The 25066-nt window shown below is 48.1% G+C and overlaps 5 protein-coding genes across 5 annotated transcripts; 3 read left to right on the top strand and 2 right to left on the bottom strand.

Moving 5' to 3' along the window:
• Window positions 1-1710: 1710 nt before the first annotated feature.
• Window positions 1711-3363, top strand: FIESC28_09862 (uncharacterized protein; the record flags this gene model as incomplete). Its single annotated transcript, XM_031163997.1, has 2 exons — window positions 1711-1944; window positions 1996-3363. The coding sequence occupies 2 exons, from the start codon at window positions 1711-1713 to the stop codon at window positions 3361-3363; spliced, it is 1602 nt and encodes a 533-aa protein (XP_031011893.1).
• A 45-nt stretch (window positions 3364-3408) lies between these two features.
• Window positions 3409-15392, bottom strand: FIESC28_09863 (uncharacterized protein; the record flags this gene model as incomplete). Its single annotated transcript, XM_031163998.1, has 18 exons — window positions 3409-3441; window positions 3571-4088; window positions 4142-4652; window positions 5001-8987; window positions 9045-9194; window positions 9250-9361; window positions 9417-9482; window positions 9749-9778; window positions 10366-10512; window positions 10572-11372; window positions 11429-11837; window positions 11897-12129; window positions 12178-12910; window positions 12963-12996; window positions 13052-13131; window positions 13179-13798; window positions 14554-15183; window positions 15238-15392. 18 exons carry the CDS (start codon window positions 15390-15392, stop codon window positions 3409-3411), a joined length of 9249 nt encoding a protein of 3082 aa, XP_031011894.1.
• A 1048-nt stretch (window positions 15393-16440) lies between these two features.
• On the top strand, window positions 16441-18604 carry FIESC28_09864 (uncharacterized protein; the record flags this gene model as incomplete). Its single annotated transcript, XM_031163999.1, has 5 exons — window positions 16441-16463; window positions 16519-16729; window positions 16791-17488; window positions 17534-18519; window positions 18573-18604. 5 exons carry the CDS (start codon window positions 16441-16443, stop codon window positions 18602-18604), a joined length of 1950 nt encoding a protein of 649 aa, XP_031011895.1.
• A 466-nt stretch (window positions 18605-19070) lies between these two features.
• FIESC28_09865 (uncharacterized protein) lies at window positions 19071-21254 on the bottom strand (the record flags this gene model as incomplete). The annotated part of the gene is made up of 7 exons (XM_031164000.1): window positions 19071-19093; window positions 19233-19370; window positions 19429-19525; window positions 19578-19696; window positions 19751-20402; window positions 20460-20581; window positions 20636-21254. 7 exons carry the CDS (start codon window positions 21252-21254, stop codon window positions 19071-19073), a joined length of 1770 nt encoding a protein of 589 aa, XP_031011896.1.
• Window positions 21255-22537: 1283 nt separating this feature from the next.
• FIESC28_09866 (uncharacterized protein) lies at window positions 22538-23759 on the top strand (the record flags this gene model as incomplete). The annotated part of the gene is made up of 6 exons (XM_031164001.1): window positions 22538-22620; window positions 23028-23084; window positions 23136-23235; window positions 23306-23526; window positions 23580-23659; window positions 23710-23759. 6 exons carry the CDS (start codon window positions 22538-22540, stop codon window positions 23757-23759), a joined length of 591 nt encoding a protein of 196 aa, XP_031011897.1.
• Window positions 23760-25066: the final 1307 nt, after the last annotated feature.

The raw sequence follows: 25066 nt of genomic DNA on the forward strand, positions 1-25066 counted from the left end.
AGATATTTTGCCAAAGGTAAGTCTGTACCTAAGACAAAAGACTAGAGTTGATCTTTTTTTTTTTTTGCGACAGATAAGATAAGGGAAGTTGGAGGAAAACTGGGTCTATGTGGGACAGTATAAATATGGGGCATCTATTGCTCTTAAGCTATCTGAGTACCTTCAATATTGAATGTTGACCTGCTATAAGTCTATTCATTGTAAAACAACTGTCTGATACCTCGAGTTTATGGCAGAAATTACCACTACTTAGAGTATTTATGCAGTATAGCAAGTTGATATATGTGCTTCAGTGGTTTAACCCGCTTCGACTGCGGTTGCTAGTCAAGAGATCAAGGTTCTGGTTGACAGTTGGGAAGATGAGGATTATGAAAAGTCCCTTGCAAAATAAGAGGGAAAAGTTTTTCAACTTGATCTTACAGAATCAGACGCACTTTAAAAAGCTGTTGGCCCCTGGAATTGCCAAGAACAGCTCTAGCAGCATTTTAAGCTTAGTCTTCTTCACGCAACGACTCGACATAGACGCTTTTGTCTAGAACCATAAGTGGCGTCAAAACGGACTCTTTATTGTCGAAAAATTCAGCCTTAACCAAAGGTTCGAAAACACGTGGATGGGATTCTAGTTCCGCCGTAAACTAGCCTTTCTTCACCAACTTTACGCGTTGGTGGGATCTGACAGCTAGTATAAGGCGGTCAATGTGTTATGTACATGATGCTATTGGAATAGCGTCAAGACATCTCTGTTGGAAACTGCAGATCTGGGTGAAAGTCTAAACTTTGTTTCAAAAGCTCCGGGCTGCACGAGTAAGGGTCGCCAGGAATGTATTGAAGGCCTGCCCATAAACCGTTGACACCGGCATCCCCATGGTAGGTCCGAATATCTTAAACCTACTATACTTGGACTAGGTAACCAGGAACAAACATCCAGGAACCCGGTCTAGGCGTTGAGGCTTGAAAGTGTTAGCTGAACGACAATAGTGAATGTACGAAAGGCTTATCTTTGGCGTTCTCAGAGTAGATCTGAATATCTTAAACCTACTTAGACTAGACGACTGGGAATAAGCACCTGGGAACCTAATTTGGATGTTATGGCTTGAAATTGTTAGCTGAATGATAATAGTGAATGTATGAAAGACTTACCTTCGGCATTCTCAGAGTAGATCCGAATATCTTAAGTCGAGACTAGACAACCAGGAACAAACATCCAGCAACCTGGTAAGGCGTCGTGGCGTGAAGATGTTAGCTGAACGACAATAGCGAGCTTGGCATTGCTGTATATCCATCTTGGCTACTGTCCAGCCCCAGTCTTAGAGACCAACGTGGTGCTATGTGGCTTGCCTGATCAAGACCAGTCAGTGCATCTGAGCTGATGGTGAAGTCTAGATTCAGTTCTATTCCGACAGATTGGTCTGGTTCCTGCATTTGATCGGCTCAGCTATACTCCAGTTTGGTCGACTTGGCCCATGGCACTGGCATTCGGAGAAAACAACGTCTAAACACATTGTGTATTGTGCTCTCAACTTCTTTGCCAAGCTTCGTCAGGGAAAGGTCGGGCATGGGAAGCATCTATCAATATAATCTTGGCAAAGATTCTTGACTCGTTCGAACAGCAAAGGGGAGCTTCAATGGGGAGAAAATCCATTTAAACCCATGACATCCCCGTCAGTATCTTTCATTATCTTCAAGTGTTTAAACCAAACAGTCCTCGACATGACTTCTAATCATCCCCTCTCTTTACTAGCCACCTTGGCATTGCTACTGACACTTGTCAGTGCCGTCGCTCCTATCGTCGATCTTTCCTACAGCAAGTATATGGGAAAGGATCTCGGGAATGGCGTCACTCAGTGGCTCGGTATGAGGTACGCAGCACCGCCTGTTGGTGCTTTGAGATTCATGCCTCCTCAAGATCCCCCCAGGTCTCGTAAAGTAAAGGACGCAAGCAAAGTGAGTAGATTCTATTCCTGTCATAGAAACCTATAGTTAACAATATCTCAGTTCAGACTCAAGTGTCTTGGTTCAGGGGTATCAGCTCGTTCAATCGATAAGACACAATCGGAAGACTGCCTGTTTGTCAACGTCTGGGCGCCCACAAATGCCGCCAGAAAGGCTAGGCTGCCTGTCTATGTCTTTATCCAGGGAGGCGGCTTCAACATCAACTCAAAGGCCACCACTAATGGCACTGCGCTTATCCAAGCTTCCGGTATGAACATGATCGTTGTAACTCTCAACTATCGAGTATCAATCTTTGGCTTCTTGTCACATGGCGACAAAATGCAGCCCAATAACGGCCTTCTTGACCAGAGAAAGGTATTGCAATGGGTTCAGAAGTACATCTCAAGATTCGGGGGTAACCCTAAGCACGTCGTCCTGGGCGGTAACTCCGCAGGGGCTACGAGTGTGGCCTTCCATCTGACTGCCTATGGAGGCAGAGATGACAAGCTATTCCATGCAGCCTCAGCCGAGTCAATCTCTTCTATGCCTGTGGTGACTCTGGAACAGGCTGCCTACAGGGCCGAAGGCGTCATGTCCCAACTCGGTTGCACTGAGGGGGACGTAATGGCATGTATGCGGAAGAAGACATCCTTCGAGCTATCCTCAGCCCCCAAGAGAGTTCCAGCTCCGGGCAGCACCAAAATGACATCGGCTATGTGGATGCCTGTTGTTGATGGAGATCTGGTCAGAAACCCTCTATGGGACTCTTTCAGTAAAGGCAACTTTGTCAGAGTGCCCACCATCATTGGTGCAACGACGAATGAGACTATCGGTTTATCCATCACCTCGTCTTCTCAAGCACAGACTGATAGCTTCTTGCAAGCCGAGTATCCTATGATGAACTCAGCTCACACGGATAGTATCAGCGCCTTGTATTCCAACGGGACAAACAAGTGCTCGACTGCTGCTTGTTTCAAAGAACAGTTGAGAGATTCCTACGGCCACATGCGATTCATGTGCCCTGGTGTCTCTTTTACTAGCGCAATGTCCTACTGGATGCCCAATAAAACATGGAGTTACTGGTACAACGTACAGGATAGTCCAGGTGGAGGCGTGGGCCATTGTATCGAGCTGCATGCCATATGGGGACCAGGTCAAGCGAGCACTGCAGCACCAAAAAGCTACTTAGCTGGAGGTGCCAACGCGAACGTCACCAACGTCATGCAGGGATATTGGGCGAGTTTCATTCGCTCCTATGATCCCAATAAGTATCGCTATGCAAACACTTCGGTTTGGCAGGCTTACTCAAAGACTCGAAGGCAACGCCTGGTAGTCGACACAGGAGCCAGAACCAGCTTGCAGAACATGACCCAGACTATGCAGAACCGATGTGATTACTTTGATTCAATTGCAAGCTTAGTGCAGCAATAGAGATAGTCTATAGTAGGATTGAAGGGAAAATTATTCAGATATCGTTCACATTCTCATGTGTTCCAAATCCAATCTCACCTAGAAATAGTGTGTGATTTCTTATAGCTCATTCTCGTATTATACAGTATTAAAATAGCTAGTAATCTTCTCGCCTTTTCTCTTTTTGTTATCCTGTTTGCTTTTCTTCTTATTACTTACTGCACTCACCCTGTTCTGTGCTTTCTTTGTGTCATCATTACTGTCGTTCCCTTCTGTATCGAATCCTTCAGGGACTTTGCGCTTTGCTGCAGGTGATTCATGGGACTGGTCTGGCTCCTTCTTGATCTCAAGAACCGGCTTTTCATGGTTCTGTTCTTCTTTTAGAATGCCTCTATATTGCTCCTCTTGTTCCCTTGTCGTAGATGGCTTTTGACCTCCCGCAATGTTGAAGAAGTTCTTGATGTTTGATTTGTTCTCCTTGCTGTCTAAGGGAACGACAAAAGAAGGAGAGTTATTGCCCACCTTTCCCACATCCTTACTAACAGGATATACCTCTAAGGCTCCCTCGAAGGGCCTCAAGAGCGACTGTAGCTGGTCAGACCACTCGTCTTGAGACGGGTTGAGCCAGCTTGTGATGTCAGGTGACTGTGGCTCCAGTATAACGGGCATGCGAGCGTGAAGGAACTTCAACTGCGGGTTCGAGTCCGTAGTGATGATTGTGTACGTGTACAACTTCTCCTCTGAACCTGCCGTTCGTTAGCGTTGGCGTAGTTTTGCAGATTTCTAATCAATGTATTACCTTCGTACTGTACACAGTCCCAAAGGCCAGCAAAGCACATCAGCCGGCCATCCTTCCGCTTCACATAATGCGGGAGTTTTTCTTTGCCACTCTTGAGCCATTCGTAGAACCCCTGCGCGACAACTATACACCTTTTGCGAGCTTTCATGCTGGCCCATAGGCCTCCCGGTGAGCTGAGTGAGTCGTCTCGGCAATTGATCGTCTTGAGCATCGAGCCATAGTCGGGATTTCGCTTGGTCCATGATGGGATAAGGCCCCATTTCATTGACTGCAATTTGTACGCAGTAGAGTCGCCGGATTTTACAGAAGTCATGGTCGAAGTTTCCTGAGATTCACGGTCACCATGTTGAGGCCCAGCACCTCGATCTGGAGTATCGGCACGATAGACCACGCCATGGTAACCAGGGGCAAAATTGTAGCTGCTTCGAGGGGCGCCATCTCCAGCATCTTCCGGAGCATCATCAACCTCCAGGCCGTCGTCCTGGAGCATTTGGCGAATTTCAGACGGCCGCTATACGTTGAATTAGCCAGCATACCGCAGGCACAACAAATGCGCACTCACCAATGCTAGCGCGTATCTTCCACACATACTTCACAAGTAAGAATTATTTTAGTTGGTGTAAGAATTGGCCTTTCGATTTGCGACATCGTTCACCCATTAAAGCATCAACCAAAAACGATGACGTATGACAAAGAACGGAAGAATGATGGACGGGATTGCTTTGCTATAATTAAACACGTGATCATGTCAACTGAGTAAAGGGTAAAGATAAAGACACTTGTGGTATCGCTATTTTGACATTAATTCCGAGTTCTATCTTGATCCATACTCCCAGACAGTTCAGGACTTGTTTTATACCTTCCGACGAGACTTTTGCTTCAGCGCGGTCTCCTTTTTCCAGGCATCCTCAAACAGCGTAGGCTTCTGCTTCACATCGCTGTCCCGAATCCCTAAGCGGCGAACAACCTGGAACGCTCCAGTGCCGACTGACATGGTCTGGCCCATAATGATACACTCACTGACACCCTCGATCTGGTCTGTCTTCATGCCAGCTGCAGCTTCAAAGAGATGATCTGGAGTCTTTTCGAACGAAGCGAGCTGCAGTACGCTGTCGCGCATCTTGGACAAACCGAAACGCGTGATGCCGAGAACTTCGCCCTTGTAGGTCATGACATCGGCAAGAAGTTGCATGTGACGGGGATCAATGTTCATATCCTTCATGACTTCGCCAATCTCGACGGCGATAGTGGTTCTCGCAGCTTCGATACCAAGCACGTCTCGGCATTCCATAACGTTGTTTGTGCTCGCCTTAGTTCCGATGACACCCTCTGTAGTCATACATTCTCGAAGTCCGTAACCCTCAACAAGGACTTCATGCGTTCCGTTCTCTGCAGTCTGGATAATTGCACGAGTAGTTTCGGAATAACCGGATATAGGCACATTAGGCAGCGCCCGACGAAGAAAATTGGCTCTGAGTAGCATGTCTCCGCTTTCAGCAGCTTTGCTTCGGGCAATTGTCTTCTTCACTGCTGGGTCGCTGACGTCGCGAATTCGTACAACAATTCGGTCTCCGTCAATTGACAGATCATCTCTCTGCACCTTGAGCTTCCGCTGTTTGCAAATGGCCTCGGCAATATCATAGGGACCGATGCCGAGATGCATGTCCGAAAGGGCAGTTGGGTCAATTTGTAAAACAACGTTTCCTTCTGTCGTGCGCCATTCGTCCTCAACAAAACGCAAGATATCGGAGATGTACGTTTTCTCGATCCGCCCCTTGACCACTCTCGCGGCTTCAATCTGCTCGTTGTTCTCCAAAGGACATGTAATGACCGGCGTACTAATAGTTTTGGATGCATTGATGATCTCCTTGATTCTGGGAACACCGCCTGTGATACTCATACCAGCAACACCGGCGAAATGGAAAGTCTTAAGCGTCATTTGAGTACCTGGTTCGCCGATAGATTGAGCGCCAACTGCTCCGACAGCGTGTCCGGGTTCAACGTGAGCCTTCTTGTATTTTTCCAAGCACAATTTAATGAATAGTTGAAGAGTTGATAGGGTGACTTTGGCGGTTCGGTCGGCATGATCTTGGGCGGTGGGTTTAATCATTTTATCGCCCTCGAAACCAGCGAGCTTTCTTACTCTTTCCAATTTGGATGCCAGAGCTTCAACGTGACTCTCGATGGCTCTGAGAAATCCTCTCGCGCCCTCATGCTCATCAATGCCATAATCACTGGTATCTTCGTAGTCCAGTACCGTGCCATCAACCAACGCCTTTCGGACATAACGTCGTCGTTCGGGTTCCAGTTTCGAGTCGCAGAAAGATCTGATTTCGTCTGGTGTCATAGAAGTCTCGCTGTTGTCGACCGTTAGGCTTTGTGCATGAGTCCAGGTTCGTTCGAAATGGACTGGTGCCGCTGAGCCTTCCATATCAACAGGGTCGAGTTTATCCGCGCCAAACTGGAACTGGACAATACCGCCTCCCGATGTTCGGACCGTGTCATCGTATTGGGTCGACAAATCTTCTAGTGACTTCATGAGTCGCCGAGACATATAACCGGTTTCAGCCGTCTTGACAGCAGTATCGACTAGACCTTCACGACCTGACATGGCGTGAAATATGAATTCCGTCGGTGAAAGACCACTGTAGAAACTGTTCTTGACGAAACCTTTAGAAGGAGGCTGCCGAGCATTCTTGTGGAAATGAGGAAGCGTTCGATCCTGGAACCCGTCCGCCACACGAGCACCACCGATAATTTGTTGTCCAACAAGCGCTACCATCTGGGCGACGTTGAGCTCTGATCCCTTCGATCCAGACTTAGCCATGACAAGCGGGGCGTTGTTGCGGCTCAAGGTCTCGACACAGTAAGATCCTGCCTGTTGTCTAACTTTACTTAGAATACCAGACATGAAGTTCTCCAGTGACTCCTCTTGATTGCAGCCGGCCGCCTTCTCAAGCTTTCCTGCCTTGAAAGTTTCAATCAAGTCATCACACTGCTTGTAAGCGGCAGCGGCAAGCCTTTCTTTCTCCTGGATGAGCGATTGAGGAGGGAACACATCTCCGATGCCGATAGAGAACCCATGATTTGTGAGTTGTCGCGCACAAAGTTTAGCCAGCCTGTTCATGGCCGTCACAGCCTCATCTGGTCCGAAATCACGTAGAATGATATAGAAGATCGAATCTTTTTTACCATCTCCCACGGTGGACTTATCCATGCGACCACACATTACCTCTGAGTTACGAACCACTAGCCAGCCATCGTTAGGGTCCATATCAGGGCATTGACCAGGCCGGGCCTTGTATGTTCTACATTTGGCATCCAGGTTCACCTTGACTGGTGAGTCCTTATTGGGTCGCATCAACATACTGAACAGCTGTTTTCCTGTCCAAAGCGATTGTGGAGCAATGATAGCAGGGGGTGGTAAGTCTAGGTGCGTCTTGCCATCCATCATGTGCATGCAAAGATAAGTGAATGTCTTTCTGTCAAAGAATCGGTCCTTGCCGCTCAGCAGATATGCTGCAGTGATGAAATCTTGCGTGGCGGCAATGACAGGTTCACCGTTCTTGGGAGTTGCGAGGTTGTGTTTGATGCCCATCAAGTTGATGGCCTCAGCACGAGCTTCCTCGGTTTGTGGAACATGAAGGTTCATTTCGTCTCCGTCAAAATCAGCATTGTAGGGACCACAGACACATTCGTTTAGCCTGAAGGTTCTCCAAGGTCGGACTTTAGCAAGATGGCTCATGATACTCAGTTTGTGCAGGGACGGCTGGCGATTGAAAAGAACGATATCGTTATCCTCGAGATGTCGCTCAACGATATCCCCAAACTTGAGGTCCCTGGCTATATACTCTCTGTTGCCGAACTTCAGAGACTGTAGATAGCCACCTTCGTCTGACTTGATGACACGCTGAGCTCCTGGCCAGACGTCAGGTCCATTTTTGACACATTGACGCAGCTTTTCGATGTTCTGCCGCTGTACCCTTTCAGGGTAGGTCAAATTCTTCGCAACTAACTCCGGCACAGCGACCTGATCGATACCAAGGTTGGGATCTGGTGAGATGACTGTCCTTCCAGAAAAGTCGACACGCTTGCCGGAGAGGTTGCCACGGAAGCGACCCTGCTTGCCTTTCAGACGCTGACAGAAACCCCTTGTAGTTTTGCCAAACCCGGGTTGCTGAAGCCCAGGAACGTCACTGTTGACATACATAGCAATTTGAGTCTGTAGATATTCCCATTGCTCCATGATGGTCTGGACTGGTGAGCCTTTTTGTAAGGCGGATCGAATCATTCCGCTGACCCAAACAATATCAGCTAATTTTGTGGTGATGTCGTCCTCGTTGCTGGCATTATCTTGGGCGACAGATGGTCTGATACAAACAGGGGGGGCAGGAAGGAACTGCCAGATAAACATCTCGGGTCGTCCCTCGGCAGGATCAAGCCCCAAAAGTTCACAATCTGTAGGGCTAATCATCTTAAAGAGATTGAGGACTCTGAGTGGATTCAGATCCTCCATGGCCTTACGAAGATGCTTGTCGAGCTCGGGATTCTCGCGTTTCGCGTCATTGAAAGACTTGTCAAACTTGATCTTACTCTCCGGAGGAGTTTTCTTGGCAGAAGTCGACTTGTTGTAAGCAACAAACTTGTCGTGAGCCAGCTTGAGAACGCCGATCTTTCGAATTTGGCCATTGAGAGATCCACAATAAGGACATGTCTTGATTTTTCGGCATTGTTCGTTTATCCTTTTGCATATTTGCGTTCGTCGCAGATTGTCGAGGAATGGCCGTCTTAGTTCTTTAAGAAACTGCTGTCTTTCTGGTTCCTCGAGCAAAACTCGGCCGCAGTCCTGAGTCGGAGTTAGATATTTGGGGTCTGAGATTGGAAATTTCAGTTATGGCCATACCTTGCAGATTTCTTGAAGAATCGACATGATGAAACGAAGATAACCAACGTGGAACGCAGGCAACGGCAGGCGAACATGGCCAAAATGCCCGTTACAGTCTTTGAGAGATTCTAAACAGGTCGAACATCTTCCCTGTTTACTGGAAGTGCCCTAAGAAGATGTGAGCTTATTGACGAGATATTTGTGCCCAGGGTGAGTCACTCACCAGTCGAGAGTCAAGAGGACCATGGCGGTATGGAGCGCGGTTGTTCTCGATATCATATAGTAGGCGATCGGAAACCTCAAGGACAGCTTGATTGGCAATGTCTTGGTTGGACCTGTACGAAGGCAGTCAGTATTTTTGCGACAATATGACATGATCGAAGGACTGACTGGATACCAAACTTGATGCCTTTGAACCGCTTTGGCAGCTTATCCACAAGCTGCTGCTTGACGGGACTATCCGCAGAACCAGATATGGCCATTATGAAGACTCAAGTGATGATGTTCGATGCGAAATGGTTGCAGGCTTAAGCGCTGGTACGTCGGTAGGAAATAGGAAGTCGGAAGTAGGAAGGCGCAAGCTGGTGGGTGGTAGTTGCTGTAGTAGTCTTGACTTGACGATGGAAGGTGCGGGCGACAAGGATCGTGGAATTCGAAATGACGATCACAACAAGCTTGGTTTAAAAGCTGCTTGCAGTTGTGGAGTTTCGCATGCGACGTACATGACCAGAAGCTCGAGGTCGCGACGCAGACTGCGGATGGTTTATCAAATTGAATGGATGTAGAACGAAGGACGTGGGTTTGGTCGCAAAATTTCCATCGCCTGCGAAGAGGGACTCTGCGCTCTTAGTCTTAGTGTCTCGTGCCCCACCACGCTGCCGACACGCGGGGCCAACTATCGGAAGGTACTACCTAGGTATAGTAGGCACATATAACAAAAAGTTCACGATGATTCATTCGGTGAGATTCACCATTTATACTTTCAAACGGCAGGCTGTATCTTGCGGTTTCGTACCTACCTTATGGAAACAAGCGATGGGCGATTAACATTTAGAATCCTACACTGTCTGTTCAAGTTAAATAATAAATAATAGCTTGGTAACAGTTGTGTTATAAGCCACCAATCGTCAACTATAAAAGATTAGACTATGCGACAGTTTAGATTGATTACTTCGGTGCCAGTTATTAATGACATGCGCATTGAGGCTTTGTTACAAGTTCGTCGACAAAAGTAGTATACGATATTTCAATTGCACAACTTATAGTTTCACTCGATTCAGAAATCGTTGAATTTCTCAATCGGCATTTCTATATCTATTTATATTCTATTTGTGTTGACTCTTTCTTTGATGAGACCTCAGCATTGCTTCTGTTGCTAGATCGGTTCGACAACAGTTGCGACAGAACAAAATGGTTCACGTCTTCATCGGCCCAGTACGCCATATGTGAGGCGATGGTATTAATCGGGTTGAAGTCAAGGACACTTCTGTAATCGCTGTTAGCGCCCGGAATTTTCATTAAAATGAACCTTGAAAGTGTACTCACTCTTGGATACTATAGTCAACTCTGCCGTTACGATTGAGAGCTCGAACTTTGGCCTCCTCGTTGCGCATCTTGCGCGCCTTCTTGTCTTCATCTGCTGTTGTCGTCGATGTCTCTTCGTCCTTCGTCGATCGTGTGCGGTTTTTCTGGAAATTGGAATACAAAGTCTCGATCTCTTCATCGATTAGGGTAGGGTTACGGTCTCCTGCCTCCGGGTCCAGCCCAGCGTTGCCAGTTGCAGAATCTGCGAGCTTTTTCATTCGTGCATCAGTAGCCTCTAGCTTTTCAGCAGCACTGGAAACCTCCCGGTTTGCCGTCCCCTTGGTCCCCGTGGTTTCAGTGCCGGCGACCTCTGCTTGGCTTGCGTTAGCTGTGAGCCGTGCCACCTCCTCATTGCTCAACCCGAGCGAACGATTGAGTAAATTACTGGCGATGCCGGCACTTAGGCTTGACCATAATCCACTGACGCTCTGGCCGACTTTGGCCCCGATTCCTGTTAATCCCTGAGGTGCAACATTGCCAAAGATTCCTCTCTTCGTGTAAGGTAGCAGCTGGGGCTTCAGTGTCGACATGGACGGTGATATCAACGGCTCTAGTCGATAGCTAATCGGGTCTGACGGGTGAAAAATGTTGAAGAGCTGTTGAACTTTCGGCGACGCAACTGACGTAGGATGTCCAGTTATTGAGGATATTTGCTCTGTACCTGAAGGAAGCTGAGCTGTGCGCAGAATGTCGTCTGGAGTAGTGGCTCCTGAGGCGCTCTTGATGTTCCCTGCTGGTTTGCGGTGTCTGGCTGCTATCGTCCTAAGGCATATCAGCATTGTGAGGTCTTTTCTTATACGGAGTTCGGTAAGACATACTGCCCCTTGAGCATCTGAAAGAGGCCAATTGGTGAACCTATGCAGAAGAAGTCCTCGACCTTGAATTCTAGACTGAGATCGGGGTCTTTACCGGGCGTCTCAGAAATATCCTGAGCTGGCCATAACCTTAGTAAGGGTCTTGACTCCGGAGCCTGGTCCCGTTTCTGTTGACAAAGCAGGTCAAAAAGAATAGCAGAACCCAAAGAATGGCCCATCAGGTGCACTTTCCCCTTGAACTCTGGGTTCCGTTTTCTGAACAGTTTGAATATTCTGTTGCATTCATCGAGAACGATCTTCGAGATCTGAGCTCTATATGAACTCTGATATAGCAAAACATCCAGGGCAAGGTCTGAAATCAGAGAACGGGCGAAAGCCACACCTTCAACGGTGATATCCTCCAGGGATGGGTCTGCCAAATCGCACAAGTCAGTGGCATCTTTGCCATAGAGTATAGGAGCATGCACTTACACTCGTCCTCATCACCGTCGAGGTCTCCAAGGTCACGTTCGCCTTTCTTCTCACGCTTCTGAGGGAAATCGAGCAAGTGTCGCCAGCAGACAGGAAGCACCTGTACTCTAGAGTTCCCTGGTCCTGCTCCCAGCTCCGAATTCAACGCCTTCAGGTCTGCTGAGTTGGCATAGACAGATTTGATTGTCTTGCGGAGAACGTTCACATCGTGAACAAAGTTAACACTCTCCATCCTGCATCTGTTAGCGGTGAATGTTGGGCTGCTATGGTCCGAAGCTTACCGCAAGCTGAGGAGCTGGCCTATACCATGCGTGACAAGCACTAAATGCTCGATTTCACGTCCTTGGGTCTCGCCGACTTGCGCGTTGTAGTCATCTTGAATCTCTTGTTCTTCTCGTCGCCGTATTTCTTCTTCCTTTTCAGCCTTGGTCTTAGCTTCACCCTCGAGAAGGGAAGACAGCTGTCGCTGAAGAGTTGATTGTCGAGGGTCTTGGCTAGGGCTACTGTTCGTGGCTTCTTGAACCGGCTCTTCATGTGAAGCTCGGGTCGAAGGCGGGGCGGATCTTCGCTTCAACAACTTTTGTTGTTTCTCGTCTAGCGACAACGCATCTTCACCAACGCCAGACTTGTTTTCGTCATTTTTTTCTTTCTCGACATCTTTCTCTTTGTTTTTGGAAGGCTCTGAGTAACCGCGAACCAGTTTGACTCCGCTCATATAACTCCCACCTGAAAATCTTTGATACATAGAGGAAGCCACCCACGATAGCATACCTTCTGTATTCAGGTAAGCCGTGGTCGTATCGTGGTAAGTTGCCATGCTGTTCATATGTGTCCCAAACAAGCGATACGACTGAGGCTGATTTTGACCGCGAGAAGGTGATTCCGTTGGTAAATTATCGCCAACTTGTGGGGCACTGCTGTTCTCTACTGGCCCCTTAGATGTTGATCCGAGGTTCTCCTGTGAGGCTTTTGGTGTCAAGTTTCGTCTTGTGCCTGATGGACTACGATCCCTTGCTATATGATGATTTAGTTGAATAGTCTTAACGTAAGAGCTCTTTTCACTTACTGGGATATAGCCATGGCTTCATCTTAAGATAACCCTGGTGAATAAGTCAGATCACGTAAGACGTCAAATAGTCGTCTTTCAGTACTGACCTCCTCGAGCTGGGCAGCAAGATTTTCCTCGCAGGGGCGCAGGTTTGAGCCTTCTTGATAGAACCATGTTCCGCGTCGAACTAACATTGGTTAGAGATGAGAAAGAGAATTTTTTGTTGGGACATACCATCGTAAACAGGGCCAAGCCAGTAGACAGGGGCTAGTTCGCGAGATTCAATATCAACGTCAAACAGAAAGTCTTCGTTGACCGCGACTCGGGTACCGATCGGCTGTGAGTCTGTATTTCCAGCAGTGTCCTCTGCAGTATCGTCTGGGTTTCTGCCCGGTGCATCTGCTTTACGCTTTCTTGTCACCGGGTGTGTGCTTCCAGAGACTTGACTTCGGGTGTTTTCCGTTTGCTCAAGGAGTTTTTGGTATTCAGCTTCTAAAGCCTTCGAGTCCGAGGGCGAAAAGGCATTATACTTCTTGGGTGAGGCTGTGATTTGTTCAGGCTTGGCCGAACGGCTCAATTTAGGTTTACGCTTGGGAACATCCACGGCATGAAACCACTGAACCTTTAGAGGAGGGCATCCTGAAGGATATGTTCGGAAACTTTGGCCATATAAATGAGTTGTGCTGTGGTCATCAGGGTTTGCAGGAGCAGCGGCCAAAAGGCTGTCTGGCTCTGGCTTGAGTTTCTGGGTTGGAGTTGTACTGCGACTGGCGGCCCAAGGATTGATAGAATCAACGGCGGAGCTTAAATACGACTTCTCAGTCTTTTTGTCGGTCGTCCCTGGCGCCATCGTTCTACTAAACGTTCGCGACCAAGTACTTCGGCTGGTTCTGCCAAAGATAGTAACCCTAGCTTTCCGTTTTGCTATATGTAACGACGCCAGCTCTAGTCTCACCGATGTCGCGATAGGATCAGAACTCAGTACAGTACTTGGCGTTTTGGTTCCTGGCAAAGGATGAGATTTCCTTCAGGCAGAGGTGTTGAGAGCGAAAGCACAACGGAGAGTCAAAGCTTAGTACAAAATAATATAGAAGAAGTACCAAACTTCCACGGGCATCGAGAAGTTGATAGGGATGGTTGTTGCACACGTTTCATGTGAAAGTCCAGATGACGTCCCAGCGTAGGTACCTTTAGTTAGCGCATTCACAGCATTTATCCCATGGCCTGCCTAACATCCATACTGTGCTACTAGTGACGCTACTTACCTGTTGTAGCGAGGCAGGTACCCACCCACACGGATAAAGGATTATCTACGGATACTGCGCTAGATACTGTATGCACTTTAGCTACATCCATTAACTCGACTGCAAAATCCCGTTACCATACAAATGCAGGATTGTTCATGAAAGAGACTCAATACAGTAGACGGATGTCTAGGAGTTATACTGCAGCATAGCTTCTATTCTCACAAGTTTCCTCTCTTGCTCCATTTTTGTTCCACAAACGCCATACAATTGCCATGCGCCCCTTTAACAACCTTTCTGCCCTAGTGGTCATCATCCTAACCTGACAAGCTACCGAAGTAAGAAATGTCATCATTGGAACTTACTGCGATAGTATGCCTGTCTGGAGGATTCGGTCCCAGTGCCCCTGCTGCTGTTGAGCGATGTCTGCAGCTGTCTTGCCGTGACTGTCTCGCAAACCGCGGATATCCTGTTCGCTATTTACTGACAATCGACCAACGCCTAGAGCTTCAGCTACAGAGCGAGCGTTTTCAGGGAAGGAAGATTCCGGAATTGTTGAACACAGCCAAAGGAGAAGCCAGAGCGACTCCTCTTGCTTATTTTCAATGGCCAGGTGAAGCCCACTCTTCATGTCTGCGAGAGGATCCTGGTATGTAACAAAGGATGCCATATCTTCAATGTCATCGCTAGCATCGCGAAGGAGCTCAACAATTCCACCGACGTCGCCCTCTGCACACATGACATGCAGGGCACGAGCCGGGCGTGCTTCGGGGTGGCTCTCAAGATATGCTTCTTCTGTAATCGAAGGCAAAATGTCAAGATTTTCTTGGACGCCGCCCTCATTTGTATAGGTTGTGAGGATTGCTGCGCCTGCTGGTGTAGACAGAAATGGGTTGGTCACAGAAGGTCCAGCATTGTTGACAGGGAGGTGGTCGTTGCAGCTGGGACACTTGAGAGACAGGGCCATTTCAGAAGATTGGTCCAACAAACATTGCCTAACAGCATTTAGTTCAAAGTCCGGCAGGTCAAGTAACACCAAATGGACTTACCAATGGAAATGACAGCCGCAGGACAATTCAAGATCATCGGGAACTGTTGAATTTGAGGCGGAACTGGAACCGGCAGCACCAGCCGCCTCAATCTCATCGTCGTCTGCATCCAGGCGCAACACCAGCGCTTCCTCGCAAACCTTGCAAACTGACATGTTGGGAGTAAGTAGAAATGGTAATTATCAGGATTTGAGCCTTGCAAGATGCGTAATAAGGTGGCTGAGGCAGATATAAATGAACGTAATTGTGTATTAGGGACTTCGACAACTTTTTGCTGTGTTCTTTTTTTGCCTCCCCACCATTCTTCAGTACTAGAGAGTGAGGTAGTGACAAAAACCCCTGACGCAACCAAGTGGGGCGCAATTCACCTCTGTAAAAAAGAAGTCATCACGTTCGTCGAGCATATTTCCATTAGTACCTAGGTAGGTAGGTAACGGCCGGGGAGAAATGGAATTGAGTTCATTACACAAGCATAAGGCTAAGCATGGAATCTGATCAACAAAGATAAACACATGGTAACGGCAAGATAGGTACTCATGAAAGAGCAGAGGAATACCAAGCTCCTGGAACTCAATCTTAGGAACCAAGCATTGAAACAGTATGCGGTATCTGTTGCGGAAGAATACTAGCGCAATCCCTCCATTTTAAGACAATTAGAGCATAAGGGCCTAGCGATACATACATACAGCATGAAGGGTCTGTGTCGTACCTAGGAGAGGAACTATTACGGATGCCTAAAGGAACTTGGTAGGATTGATAAAAAGAGCTACTACACTGCCATGCTCATTACATCACCGCTTCTACAGACATGCATCAGGCTCTTGGCTGGGAAGCTCCCCGCAGTGACGTGGCAAGCAAGTACTGTGGCGCAAGCGAATAGGTACACCCGCCACGGTAAGCCTCGCCTGAAGTACATGAGTCGCTGCTAGAGGGTACTTGATCGACAGCATTGTTCAGGTACTCCTCAATCTGGAAAAGGTGCTAGGCTTCCCCCACTCATACTCATGCTACCGGTGCCGCCTGAAGACCGACTGTTCGTCTCCTTTCAGGTGCCCAATTCTCGCATCATCATCCCCTTCAACTCGCAACGTTCCTCTCTTTCTTTTGTTGATTTGCGGTCACAAAGAATCGCTAAAGCTTCTCTCTGCTCGGCACCCTCCTTCTGTGAAAGCGCCCTATTCGAGCGCCCCTCATTCCCCCGCCATGAACGTTTTGAAGCTTCAGAGGTCGGTTGCGCCGGATCTCGCGGACTACAATGTTCAACTGACGATGAGAGTATAGGAAATTTCCTCAATTCCAGCAAAACGAGATCTTCGGCTTGTCTGATGCCTTCCAACGGCTTGATGTTGACGACAAGGGGTACCTTGACGAAGCTACAGCTATTAAGGCCACGCAACAGAGCGAAAACCAGCCCTACGATGTTGTGCGCCAGGCTTTAAAGGAAGTCGAGCTTGACTCTTCACGACGTGTCGAGTTGGAAGATTATGTCAGCGTACGTATTGGCATCTCCATATCCAAATTCCGGTGGACAGCACTAACTGTTATTTAACCAGCTCGTCGCCAAGCTTCGCGATTCCTCACCCGCTCAAAAGCGCATGTCCACAGGACCTACTGCTTCCCCTGGAGGTGGAGGAGGTGTTGTTGCACAGCGCACTGGTGGTCATTCTTCCAAAGGCAGTGTCAGCGGCAAGATCCAAGTTCAAGGCTCCAATGCCAATATCACTCACACCATTAACGAGGATGAACGTACTGAATTCACCCGTCACATCAATGCTGTGCTGGCTGGTGACGCCGATATCGACAGCCGTCTGCCCTTCCCCACAGATACCTTCGAGATGTTCGACGAATGCAAGGACGGTCTGGTCCTGGCAAAGCTCATCAACGACAGCGTTCCCGACACTATCGACGAACGTGTTCTCAATATCCCTGGGAGAAAGATCAAGAACCTCAATGCCTTCCACATGAGCGAGAACAACAACATCGTTATCGAGTCTGCCAAGGGTATCGGCTGCTCCGTTGTCAACATTGGTGCTGGCGACATCATTGAGGTTAGAGAGCATCTCATCTTGGGTCTGATTTGGCAGATTATTCGACGAGGACTTTTGGGTAAGATCGATATCAAGCTCCACCCTGAGCTCTATCGATTGCTCGAAGAAGACGAGACCCTCGAGCAGTTCCTCCGACTGCCCCCAGAGCAGATTCTCCTCCGATGGTTCAATTACCATTTGAAGGCTGCTAACTGGTCTCGCACGTAAGTCCATATCATCTCTTGTGTTTTCCAAGCTAACCATCCCAGTGTCAACAACTTCTCCTCTGACGTCAAGGACGGCGAGAACTATGCGGTTCTGCTTGCCCAGATCGGTCCTGAATATGGCGTCACCCGCGCGCCTCTGCAACAGCAAGACTTACATGACCGGGCTGAGGCAGTCCTTCAAGAAGCTGACAAGCTTGGCTGCCGCAAGTTCCTGACACCCAAGTCTCTCGTTGCAGGAAACCCAAAGCTTAACTTGGCTTTCGTGGCTAACCTCTTCAACAACCACCCTGCTCTTGACCCTATTACTGAGGAGGAGAAACTTGAAGTCGAAGACTTTGATGCAGAGGGAGAGCGTGAAGCCCGAGTCTTTACCTTGTGGCTCAACAGTCTGGACGTCCAGCCTGCCGTTGTTTCTTTCTTCGATGATCTCCGCGATGGTAGCGTGCTGCTTCAGGCTTATGAGAAGGTCATTCCTAACTCCGTCAACCCTCGCCACGTGAACAAGCGTCCAGCTCACGGAGGAGAGATCTCGAGATTCAAGGCTGTCGAGAATACCAACTATGCGATTGAGCTAGGCAAACAGAACGGCTTCTCGCTTGTGGGTATTCAGGGAGCTGACATTACTGATGGACAAAGAACCCTGACTCTGGGTCTCGTCTGGCAGCTTATGCGCAAGAACATCACAGTTACTCTTTCTTCGCTGGCTCAGAAGCTGGGTAAGCGAGAAATCACCGACTCCGAGATGGTGCGATGGGCGAACGACATGTCACAGAAGGGTGGCAGGAACTCTGCCATTCGCTCTTTCAAGGACCCTTCAATCGCCTCAGGTATTTTCCTTCTGGATGTTTTGAACGGAATGAAGAGCAGCTATGTCGATTACGACCTTGTGACGTCTGGTCAAACCGACGAGGACGCCTACTTGAATGCCAAGCTGAGCATCAGCATTGCTCGAAAGCTCGGTGCAACCATCTGGCTGGTTCCCGAGGATATCTGCCAAGTACGCAGCCGCCTCATCACCACGTTTATCGGTAAGTACTTCCTTCCTTTCTGTTTACTAAAGCCTTGCTGACTTAACGTACAGGTTCTCTTATGGCTACTCACGAGCGAATGTAGATCTAGTTTGGGACTTGTTTGGCGATGGCGCGTTCCGGAGATGCTGTCATTCATATGCTGGAATGCTTGATATGTTTAAAAAAAAGATTCTATTCCACCGATCCAATTGTTATCGTTCTGAGCCAACCTGATTGTTTCAAAATCTAGAAGAACTTCAGCTGCGGTGTTGTCTTATCGATCAGTCATGAACCCCGGTCCGTCTTTGGGTATATAGTCACAAGGGGTGCGTCGTTGACCTGATACTTTCTGTTTAGTGACCTGTAGAGAACATCCTGACTCTAGTCAGTTCATGAATGACTCTGGCAAGATCCTAACAACCTGCTCAGCTCAAGAAAAATACCATTTCAGCCCAACCCGCCGAAAATAGGATTACAGGATCAAATAAAGACTGCATAAAAGGCTTGGCCCTGTGAAGATTCCCAACCAGAAGATGAGATTTCCCAATGTTTTGCGCCCTCGTAGCCATTTAGTGCGACTCAGCCTGACCAACTTCAAAGCGAATCATGAGTCAATATTTATCAAATTAAGAGCATGATTTGAGAACATACCGGTAGTTGACACATTTGAAGGAATAGCAGATAGCCTCTCAATTTCTTGAATAGGCACCACATAACTAACTCGTGAACACAGGCCGAGAGAAAGAATGTGATGAGGGTGGCTGTATGTTTGTTGACCTTCAGAGACGAGATAGAGCTGTGGTAGACATGTCGCAATAAGAAGACATGGACTGGTCGATTCCAGTCACGGGCGAATTGGTCCCACGAGACTAAGAATTAGATATATCTCAGTTTATACATCTTTTTCATGGGTGCTCTCTGACTTACCACTGTTCCACCATGCATCATAAAAGCTCCGGTCGGCAAAGTACGTCAGCTCGGCCAAGATATTTAGGATCGTTTCCCATATCAGATACCAGACAAGCTGAACGTTTAGTATGTGTCCTTAGGTAGAGTGGAACCTTGATCTCACTTACCAGGTATTCCATCATGAATGGAAAGATGAGATCAAGAAGCAATCCCGGGAACTCCTGAAGTCTCTGGATAAGAGTGTCGCCATTGTTCTTCATTTCAACGGTCTTCATAACTACGGGATCTATAGTGATGTTAGCTTGTACAGGATGACAGCTTTCTACTGCCAAACACTCACATATGGAATACTGCGAGACTTGTACCATGACAAATAAGATCCCGATCATTGCGATAAATTTCTCCAATACGTATGACCAATCGATAGAGTCTGATCGTGGATACTCAATCTCATAAACCAATGTTGGCAGAGGGATCCATTTGTAATGTTCCATGAGGGACAAATTGTTCGGGTATGCCTTGTCTTCGCTGAGAGCGGTACCCTTGAGTTCGTCTGACATGGCATCAATCTCCCATTTCATGATGCGCTCGAAGAGACCAATCTGTTGGTCGTCCAAAGGCTCATGCGAAGCAATCGCACGTGAAATCTTTTCTATGTCGCTCTCCTCCTGTTCTGGCTGGGCCGAGATGGACTTTCGACGCTCTTCAGCTGAGGGAGCAATGCTGAGGTGATGCGTTGAGATGGCGGATGCAGGGGGCTCAGTCCGTGAAGGGGTGTTGGTCGGGTCAACAAGGTCTAGCTGCTTGAGCTTCTTGGTAATGGCAGCACGATGCTTGTAGACCGAAGAGAGATAGCCATTATAGAAAGCATAAGAGTGCTGTTTCATTAGCATGACGATGCCATGTAATACGAAAAAGACTGTATGAGTCCAGGGCCAGTCACGCAATAGAGTCAGGCCTATGACTCCTGCCAGGAAGGTGGTTTGCCAAATCTAAAAGACAGTTGCTTAGCTCAGAGCCTGACAGTTTAGAAGTCTTGAGTGACCTACATTCTGGATGACCCATCCTGCCCCGTCCCAGTTGAGATAGTTGGCAGATACCAACCGTTGAATCAGCCATGTCACTGCTGTAAAAGCACACATGATGCCATCTGAGACCAGCAGAACAATTACTTTGACTCTGTTAGTCTCGTTGGCTTCAACACTCAGTAATAGCAGGTACATACCATCTCGATGAAACATTGTTCTCATGATATCGCTGGTGCCTAAAGGATTTCCATAAACTTGCCAGTTCCGAACAGAAATCTTTAGGACAAAGAGAGCCACAGCGAGCCAAAAGAGCGTATAGAAGCCATGGAATGGGCTGTTAGATGCCAATGGGTTATGGCGGTCAAAGGCAGAGAATTGACGAGTGAAGACGAGATCAGCAAACTTGCGTCGCCGTACATTCGGACTAGACGGTTCTTGAGGCCACTGAGGACTAGTTTTGAGTATTTGCTGAAGGCTCTTGTCCTCGTCCGATACTATATGAACACCAGAGTCACGACGCTTGAGTCGTGACTCGGATTCCACAAAGGATGGAGAGTGTGTTTCTTTCTGTGAACGACCACGACGGGCATATCGATAACGATGCCGGACGGTGGATGGCTCTGTCAAAGTTGGTCGGATATTCTCCTCGTAATCCTCTTCGCTTGGAGTTTCAGAGCCAGGTCTATCGAGTGTCATGCCGACAGCACGTAGAGCTTCACCAAGTGACTTCGGCATTGGCCGTTGAGTTTCCGGCGCCGCATGTCCGGAGCTCCGTCCGGAAGGTGGAGAGTCCTCCTCGACAACTGAGGAAGCCATGATTCAGTGACAGTCGCTGAAATGGTTGAAAGGGGTAAAGGAATGGATAGATTTCTTCGAGGAAGTATAGTAAGAATGGTAGTCTGTTAATCGTAACCAATGCTCAAAGGTCTGGAGGCATAGGAAAAGTCGCTACAGTAAGCGGCAAGACCTTGTTTAAAAACAATCAGTAAAGAAAGTTGACATGAATATCAACTCGAGGTCCGAACGGATGCAACGGCTGACGATCAGACAAACAATACCTGACAGCTGCACGTACTCTGTACCGTAATGTACTATAATGTATGTGCTTACAAGTCCGAGACTGCCGTGCGATAAGAGACATTGGATGAGATTTATGCTTATTTCATTCTTGACAATTTTGTATGGATCTTTGAATCAAACGTCATTTCTATGAGAAAAAGAAAGCCTCGGTCTTTGGACAGACCCTCCACTCTCTGGTACAAAAATGCAACATAGATGGATGTAAAAGACTTACAGCACATGGGACACAGTCGGGAGGCTCGGAGCGGACTGTGCACTCATCAAGGGCATTTGACATGTTTCCGAAATAGACAAATTGTATGTTGGTAGGCACTTGAAGAATTTACTCTCAATGCATTGTATATAGACAGAGGCGACACTGGGTAGTCTAACGGTCAGAAGCCCATCATATTACTGTAAGCTTATTGTAGTACATTATCAAGAGAGCCGTTTTAACAACATTGATACTACTATCAGTTATGACCTCATATGCTCTTTGCACTAGGCATATGCTTAAGTACCTAAGTATAAGCGCATGGGTTCTTCATGAAACGGATTCTGCGGTCGCCGGTCGGCCTTGTTCAATTCCGCGCGGCCGATTTCAAGGTCCGAAAAGACATAGAAAGTCCGACATGTGCTGGAACTTTCAAGTTGAACAGGATTCATGATATCCAAGTAGAGGAATGTACCGTACAGTACAGTACCTTGCAGCGGGTGGGCCGTTGACCTGACAAAACAAGGCTGTATAGTACGTCAGGTACCCCCATGCAAAAAAAAAAGAGAGCTGGAGCACCTTCTTCACTGCAATGCTCTTTTAATTGGCTGCGCAAGCACTCTGTATTAGGTCAGCAATGCCGCTAAATTTTCCGTACCTACCAAACACTCGTGACCGTATCGTGCAACCTCGAAAGGCAGTCCAGGTTACACCATCATCAACTATTTTCCATCAATTCCTCCCCTGACCAACACACTCTTGGAACTGCTGCATCAGTTTCCCTTACTTTGATCACTTCTAGAAGCACGTTTTTCGCAACACGACAATGTCTCGCGGCGGCACCACTCTCTACGTGACCGGCTTCAGCCACGGCACCCGCGCTCGCGACCTCGCCTACGAGTTCGAACGGTATGTCAACCTCGCTCACGCTCACGCCCACGCCCTCGTCCGCGTCCGCGTCCTTCCGTTTTCGCGCGCGCCTTCGTCCATGTCTATGCCATGAGCTCGAGATCTTGCTTTGCCAATCAAATCCAATGCCAAGTAAAGATCTCTAGTCTGGCCATGATTCCTCGCCGTCCATCGTCGTCCTTACGTCCTCGTCCTCCCGTCTCGTTTTCGCTCGCGCCCACGCCCCAGCACTCCTTCCTCCCCTGTCTTCCCAATTTCGTCGATGGGACTGCTCGTCTATTGCGCAGTCGCTCTACAATCGAGCCGGCGCGTGAATGTCATGCGCATTCATATCCAAAAGGGGGCTTCTGTCGGCGTTTTGCTGCGTTACAATATGCTCCGTAGTATACTGACCATTTCTTCGATAGCTATGGCCGATTGGTTCGCTGCGACATTCCTGCACCCAGGTCTACGTCCAGCCGTCTGTAAGTGTGACCAGCTCTGGTTGTATGCGATTGAGCTGACATGAATAATAGCTTCGCCTTTGTTGAGTATGAGGACCGACGTGATGCTGATGATGCTTATCACGAGATGCACAACAAGCGTATTGGCCGTGATGATATTCTAAAAATCGAGGTATGTCTTTTTGGTTCTGTCCAAGGATAGCGCTTGACAGCCAGTGACACTTTGCTGATTTATCTTCCAGTGGGCTCGCACACCTCCCTCTGCCTCTTGGCGATTTGAGTCTGGCCGTGATCGTGATCGACGTGGTGGTGCTGCTCGCTCTCCCAGACGGGGACGTTCTCCTTCTCCTCGTCGCAGCACTCGCGATTATTCTCCTCGTAAGGACGAGCGCAGAGATCGTGACCGAGACTATGACCGCGAGGGTCGACGTGACAGGGACCGTTCCCGTAGCCCTGACCATCGGTAGGTTCATTTTGAACACTTCTTGGTTACTTATACTGACATGGTCACTACAGTGATCGCGAGCGTGATTCTAAGGATGATCGTGAGGACCGTGACCGCCGGGAGAACGGCACTAATGGTGATGACCGAAAGCGTATGTGTTCTGACTCTACTTGGACTGTTCTTTGCTAACAATAGCTATAGCTCTCGACAGTCCTCCTCCCGCTCATGAGGACCTCGATGTCGCCGAGTAGGCGTCCCTTCTGCTATGCTTTTAGCACTCGCAAGACTTCATGGGCTTGTCAAGCTCAAGCAAAAGTTTCTACTTTCTGGCTGAGGCTAGCTTCATTCCCTGGTACTTGACAGGTGCAATGTGTAATATTGTTTGAATGGCCTGATTAAAATGGCAACGTTGGGAACGACTGAAGCCATGTTGAGCTGGGTGGGTAATCTCGTTTTCAGAGACTGAAGGCTTTTAGCCATGGCGCGTTTTGTTTGGTGGCTTCTCATTTCGTAGTTAGTTTAGACTGTCTAGTATCATGATTCGGCGCAACGGGTCAATGATCTGTTTTCCTGGCTTCTCAATTTGTCGTTGTCAGCTGAATATATATATGTATAGCCACAATGATGTTGTGTAACTTGAAGCTGTGACTGGTTCCATTCATGCGGTTGCGCTACAGCGAGTTATCAAGCCCAGCGGCTAAGCTTAGCCAAAAGGAGTCTAATGATCGCCGTACAGCAATGCTACAGCTGAAGCGCATCAGTGTTCCTTCAGGGACACACATGGATCCATTGAATTTAACACTTGAGTACCCAGGCTTAAATACAAATGAAAAATGAAACAACTTATGAGCGACTTTGCATGTTTAGGAGTCCCTTTATTTGTTTCTTCCTTTCTCTTCTCTCCGTCGCAGTTGGCTATGTATTTCAATAACTCGCATCTCGATTGATTTCCCATGAGTTTCATGTACGCATTCGATATCTGATTGATGCTGTTTTTAGCCGCAATACGAAACGGAGCTATCATAAAGCCATATAATCCTTCATAAGACCAAATATTGTATATAGGGCACATGTGGTCGAAGCATTTGCTCAATGTCATATGCCTCCAGTTTACCCTGTAGCTGGAAGTATTCCCATTAGACCCCACAATTTTAACCTTCCAGATCCTGCTATTGCTTCTCCCGAACGGCTACCGGGGACACCACGCGCGCGCCCCCGAAGTCATCCGCATCGCCGGCTCACGCGCCCCCATCCGCTCCTTGACGGCACCGATACCGTATCCCATCTCTTCACCATCACTCAACCTATTCTATATAAATAAACAAACAGCCAAGGCAGACACCAAAAGTCGAGCTGTCGATCTTTGTCCAACTCGCCAGCAACTCGACCGCACGCCTTGTCGTGTGTTGGTCTCGGCGCATACATTTCGTCCTTCTTCTCCGATGGTTACCGACAGTCTATCCTTGATTCGACCTCCCAGCATGCCATTGCTACCCCTAAAGCGACAGTAACAATTGGAGATATCATACCCGTTAGATATTCGACCGGTCCTGTTCTC

Source organism: Fusarium coffeatum (assembly GCF_003316985.1).
Source record: "Fusarium coffeatum strain FIESC_28 chromosome Unknown BRIP53273_contig_273, whole genome shotgun sequence".
In the NCBI taxonomy this organism is placed as follows: Eukaryota; Fungi; Ascomycota; class Sordariomycetes; order Hypocreales; family Nectriaceae; genus Fusarium; species Fusarium coffeatum.